The sequence below is a fragment of the Arachis hypogaea genome, chromosome 5 (assembly GCF_003086295.3).
Source record: "Arachis hypogaea cultivar Tifrunner chromosome 5, arahy.Tifrunner.gnm2.J5K5, whole genome shotgun sequence".
Taxonomy (NCBI): Eukaryota; Viridiplantae; Streptophyta; class Magnoliopsida; order Fabales; family Fabaceae; genus Arachis; species Arachis hypogaea.
In genome coordinates, this window is record NC_092040.1 from 106,049,901 (window position 1) to 106,056,346 (window position 6,446).

At 31.2% G+C, this 6,446-nt stretch overlaps 1 protein-coding gene across 1 annotated transcript; it reads right to left on the reverse strand.

Annotated features, from left to right (window-relative positions):
- Nucleotides 1–932: 932 nt before the first annotated feature.
- Nucleotides 933–4,453, reverse strand: LOC112802492 (benzaldehyde dehydrogenase, mitochondrial). The gene is made up of 11 exons (XM_025845731.3): nt 4,138–4,453; nt 3,835–3,972; nt 3,585–3,727; nt 3,298–3,451; nt 2,970–3,199; nt 2,618–2,707; nt 2,324–2,497; nt 1,899–2,036; nt 1,591–1,728; nt 1,432–1,493; nt 933–1,314 (listed from the first exon to the last, which is right to left on the reverse strand). Exons 1-11 carry the CDS (start codon nt 4,199–4,201, stop codon nt 1,041–1,043), a joined length of 1,605 nt encoding a protein of 534 aa, XP_025701516.1. The 5' UTR covers nt 4,202–4,453; the 3' UTR covers nt 933–1,040.
- Nucleotides 4,454–6,446: the final 1,993 nt, after the last annotated feature.

Sequence of the window (6,446 nt, forward strand, 5' to 3'; positions counted from 1 at the left end):
CACCAATGTCCTTCAGTATGTGTAGATAAATTCTTGCATGACAATTTAAACTGGTTGAGGGTTTTATTTTCTGAGTAGGAGATATGTTAGTTTTTCATTTTTCCTCTCGACTATATGTAATCAGTTGATTCTTAATTTGATTTTCCTTCTTATGTGTTCTTTATTTTAGTAGAAAAACTTGTAAATTTAGAATAATCTTTGTAGAATTTTTCAACTTCTTCAAATGTGTTAAAAGTCATCCCAACAATTGGCACAGATTACTCATCGACATTACACAAAAACTGCAAAAACACAAAAAAGTTATAAGCACGACACTATTGTAAACTAACAACAATACCAAAATTATTCATATTCATAATCAAATTGTGGGTGTAAAAAATGTTATAACAACTTAGTTGGATTCAGTTAGATAATTCACTTGCTTGTAAAGTATTATTGCAGCTAAAAAAATGTGTACTCTTGCATATAATAGTTAAAAATAATTATATTTTTTTTTCATAAATCTAAATCCAAATTTATTAGTTAATTATCAAATTGGACTTGTTAATTTTGGCCGGTTTAATTGGGCAGAACAGTTTTTGTTTCTTAAATCCAATTCAATTTAGACCATTGTGCTTGCTTTTGGAACCATTACTCTTGATCCTCGTATGAAGTTCTAGAATTTTAGAATTTTGTTACCAAATGCTTAGTCTTCAACAATTATCTTGTCAAGAAAAAAATCTGATTATTTTTAATGTTTAAATATCTTATCTGGAGGGTCAAATACTTCATGCTCAATCTTGTTCAAGCCTACCCCAAAAGATCTATCACCTTGGTTTGACATGGATGTAAGTATATTTTTCTAATTTTCTCACCTAATTAATTCCTGTATTTAGTTGATTCTTTATTTATATTATGCATTTGGTTTCGAAATAAATTTGGCTCAATTTAAATGCCATAGGGAAAATATTCCATTCAATTAGATGAACTTAATAGAGGTACTAGTTCATTTTCACATAACAAAATCATAACATTATTAGTCACTGGTTATATTGTCAAAACTACAACCATGCTGGATTCTTCAAAGGATTGACAACAGCTTTAACTTGAAGGTAGCTGCTAAGGCCATACATTCCCCTCACTCTCCCTTGTCCACTCATCTTGTATCCGCCGAAAGGTATTGCCGCATCGAAGACATCATAACAGTTGATCCAAACTGTCCCAACTCGCAGCGCGCGCATCAATGTGTTAGCAGTGTCTATGGACTTTGTAAAGACTCCAGCAGCAAGGCCATAAGAAGTTGAATTTGCCCTCTGTACCACTTCCTCTATATCCCTGTCATTTATTTCAATCATAGAATAACTAGAATTTAAGATGAAGAAATATTGAAAAAATATAATGTGCAAATACTATGGTAATTGGTAACTTTGACTAGTGATGAACCAACCATACCTAAATTTCAAGATTGTTTGTACTGGACCAAAGATCTCATCTTTTGCTATCAACATGTTGTCCTACAATTATAATTTAAAAATAGATGGTTAATTTACTTATTTTATGTGATACAGTTTGTCCAAAATTGGAAACATTATTTAAGGTATAAATAATTGCCTGAACATTGGAGAAAACAGTGGGTTTGATATAGTAGCCTTTGGAGCCAAATCTTTCACCACCAGACTCAAGTTTAGCACCATCTTCAATTCCTGATCTAATGTATTTTAGGATCTTCTCAAATTGCAAAGAATCAATCTGAGACATAAGAATTTTTAGTATATATATTATTATCCATGACCCTTTTAGATGATATTACTTAGCAATTATATAAATATCAGTCTAAAACTAAAGAAATCTGTTAGCATGAGCAATTATATCTATGATTTTGAGTTTCATTAAGAAAGAAATGATGGGATGGCAGATACCTGAGGACCTTGCTCAACCCCTCTTCTGAAAGGGTCTCCTACTACACGTTTGAGGGCACGAGCTTTCGATTTTTCCACGAATTCATCATATATGCTTTCATGTACAAATGTGCGAGAACCAGCACAACAACATTGGCCCTATAGAATAGAAGACAAAAGGAAAAAAGCTTGAGTTAACCATATTGGATACATTGAATACATTGAATAGTAAGTTCCATTTTTGATCCATGAATGGTGAGGGTGCAAGTCTATCGTTTTTGTCTTGCACATACTACTTTGTAATTTAATAAAATAGGAATAACAAAGATTGAACTATAGACTTTTTTTATTATAAAAGATACCATGTCATGACTCAAGAATCATCTCTCTTAAAATCTAAGAGACCAAATTGAACCAATACTCAATAAATATTTGTATCATCAAACCTGGTTAAAGAACAAAGCAGAATGAGCAGCCTCAACAGCTACATCAATATCAGCGTCGCTACAAACAATGAAGGGAGATTTTCCACCAAGCTCCAGTGTTACTGGCTTTAGATTGCTTTGTGCAGAAAGTCCTAGAACAATCTTACCAGTGTCGGTGGATCCTGTGAAAGCAACCTGCAAAAATGAAACAAATCAAATTTTGTTTTTCAATTAGCTATAAGAACATGATAGGCACAAATTCAGAAACCAATGCTAATGCAGATTATGTATGCATTGTATTTCATCTTCAGTTACCTTGTCAACATTCGTGTGACTACATAGAGCTGCACCGGCAGTCGGACCGAAGCCGGAGATGATGTTTAGTACACCAGGAGGAAGTCCTACCTGTTGTTCATGAAATCCATCAGTGAAGGCAATCACAAATGTATAGATTCATAGATGCAGAACCAAAATCTTTGTGTTTGAAAACTGATGAGAATTTTGTAGCTATTCTGCTGTTGTTAGGCACTGAGGCCAAATTATAGCAACTTTTTCTTAGGCTATCTTGACAAAGAATCTCACTGATTCAAATTATCTTTGATAAAATCTATATCCAAATACATTGATCTAACCATGTACCAAAAAAGTGACAGTATGGCAATCCAACCTCAAGTAATAATTTTGATACATAGAGGGCTGAGAGTGGTGTTTGCTCTGCAGTTTTCAACACAACCGTGTTACCACAGGCTAACGCCGGCGCAACCTTCCACGAATAAATAAGAAGCGGGAAATTCCATGGAACAATCTGCCCTGTTACACCGATAGGCTCATGCAAGGTCTGCACATGGTGCTGTCCATCAGCTGGAATAGTTAGCCCATGAATTTTATCTGCCCAACCTTGAGAAAACCATGAGGGTAGCCAAAACAACAATGTCAACTTTGATCTTTGTACTTGAAATGCAAACTCAAAATGTTCTTTGTAATAATAATTTTACCTGCATAATACCGAAACACTCGAACCACCATAGGAATTTCGACATTTGCAGCTTGTTCATAAGGCTTTCCACTGTCCCATGCTTCAATTGCTGCAACTTCATCATTGTGTTTCTCCAATAAATCAGCGAAGCGAAATAGTATTCGCGATCTTTCCTAGAGTATTGAACAATCAAAACACTGTTTAGTACATAGTTGTGCATGAAAATCATGTAGCATCTTATCAAAACATGTTATGAAATCTTAAATTTATCACAAAAAAACACATTAGATAAGATGTTAATGATACATAAGCTGTCATCTTTGGCCATGGTCCTTCATCAAACGCCTTGCGTGCAGCAGAGACCGCACGGTTAACATCTTCACTGTCACCTTCGGCAACATTTGCTATTACTTCTCCTGTTCTTGGATCAAAGCTTGGAAAAGTTTTTCCTAACAAGAAAAAAAAAAAAACAACACTTTAAACTTGGTTTCTTATTGTTATGTATCAATGAATGATGCACCAGTTAATAAGTACATAAATCAATTAAGGTATTAACCAGAAGCTGCATCCACAAATTTTCCATCAATTAAAAGCTGACTATAATCAACTTGCACTGGTGGAGTCACAGGCTCAGCTTCAGCAGCAGCAGAAGCACCAATTCTGCTTATACTTCTAACCCATCTACAATATAGTCCTGAAAAGATTGCCATTCAATGGTTTACATTGTTAATAAACTTGGTCATAAAGTGAGATTTATCAGATCAAGATTAAGATTTAAAGGAGGAAAAGGAAATTAAAATTTAAAGTTACTGGGATATGCTTTAAATGGAAGAGACAATGTTATAAATATACTTATTACCAGTAGAAGGTGAAGCAGAAGATGAAGAGACTGAACGGAGAGACGAAAGAATTCTAACAGCCATGATTCGCTGAAGGTGGAGAGAAGAAAATTACTCTTTTTCTTTTTTAATTTTCTTTTGTACTTCTCGGAACTATATAATGTTAACTAGTAAGTGTTTCAATGAATTGTGAAATAGTAAGTACTATGTCACGAGAAAGACAGAGTTGGTGATGAAGAAGCACTATTGTTTGTCTCATAATAATGCTGCACATACACATACGTTAATAGTTAATACACTGCACAATAATATTTGGTAACTACTTGTTGTCTTGGTATCGAGAAATTATAGTTTTGTTTTTTTAAGAGAGAAGTGAGATTCGAACTGCTAACTCTAGGTAAGTATAAAAAGATCGTACTATTTGAGTTATAATTAGTTGACGTCAAAAAATTATAGGTGATCATTATTAGATATTTAGACGTATTTAGTTAAATTAGTTAACATAATATACGGTTTTATATGTTAATTATTTATATATACTGACACTAATACGGATACAGGACATGTCGATACTTAAATTTAAAATCTTATAAGATACAGAGACACGCATACATATAAAATATAAAGCATTTTTTAGATAAATTGTAATGATATTTTGATATTTTACTGATATTAAAATATAAATTAATTTTTAAATTATTTTAAATGTCTTATTTTAATTATATCAAGTATTCAAAATATTTTTTGTTATAATAAATAATAATATATATTATATCTAAATTTATTTTAAGAATATATTTTAAGAATAAGACTGGACACACTGACACGTAATGATATTTAGGTGTGTCCAAATGTGTCCGAAAAAGATTTTTTTATTTTTTATTAAGCACGGTTTAGACATAGCAGACACGCGTGTCGGACGAGTATCGGTGAGTGTCGTATTCGAAATGTGTCCGACACATGAACACAACAACTTAACAAAGTGTATATGCTTCATTATAATTTTGATAATACAAAAATAATAGTTGAGAAATGACAATTAATTTGACAGGATTAAACTGTCATTTAAGATTCTTAATTATTATTTTTACATAAATATAAAAGTTTTCATCTAATATTTATTAAAAAAAGTATTAGAAGTCAATATTGGATAGCTAACATTTACAATAAAAAAATAAAATTTTTAAAAATAAAACATTTAAAATTCAAACTCAACAAAAATTTATCTTTAGTAATTAAGTTTCATATTGCACTTATTTGACAACATACGATAATGTTGACTACTGAAATTGACTATTAAAATATTAATTCTCTAATATTATTCTATTTTTTATCTATGTATAGTATATTTTTTGTTTTTAAAATTTTATATATTTTTTAAAAATACTCTTAACATTTAATTTAATTTAAATTTGTTTTAACGTTTTCTTTTCATTTAAATTGAAAATAAGTGTACAAATACCAAGGATGAATTGAAAATTGCGTTTGAGCATTGTTTAATATTTTTTCAATTTTTCTCTAACGAACAAAATTAGTAACTTCATTGGAAGAATAGATATTCGTTTGTGATTTCCTCTAATTTTGTTTCCACGTTTTAGTCTCAGCTAAGTGTCCATGATGCATCAAATCATTACTCTATTTGGCATAGCCACATAACAATTTGCCTGTACACGTAAATGATAAAAGCAAGAATGAGGCAGTAAACAAGGTTCTCTCTCTCTGTTTTGGGAGGCAGACAATAAACAAGTTGAGGCTGTCGGATGTTAGCCAAAAATAACGAGAGCCGCCATAACAGAGATCTTGTAAATACATTGCACAATGAAGATAGGATCATTTTGGGAATGCGAAAGTGATACCTATCAACAATAAAGCGGCAATCATCAAAATGACATCCAGTTGGCTTTCGATAACGATGAATACATAAAAGTTATTAAAAATGGTGTAATGATGAAAACAAATAGTAAGCCTTAAAAATTTTAAATTATTCAAACTAAAATCTATTTAAAAGATTCAAGTTTGTTCAAAACTAATAGTAAAAAATAAATTAACAAAAAGTTTGAAAAATAACATTATTTTGATAAAAGTGACCAAATATAATAGTTATATTTTTATAAAGGTTTTAGAGATTAGGTTTTATTTATTATTAGTTAATTTCATAGATAAAATTATTTCAAAGTCATAACTCACAAGCTGCAAAAGAAAGAGAATGATAGGAAATGCTTTTTTTTTCATGATCAAAGGGGAGAAGGATCCAACAGCAAGAGAGAAATGAAAAGGAAAAAACAAAAACAAAAGAAACAGATCAAAATCCATTTATCAAAACCCTCTT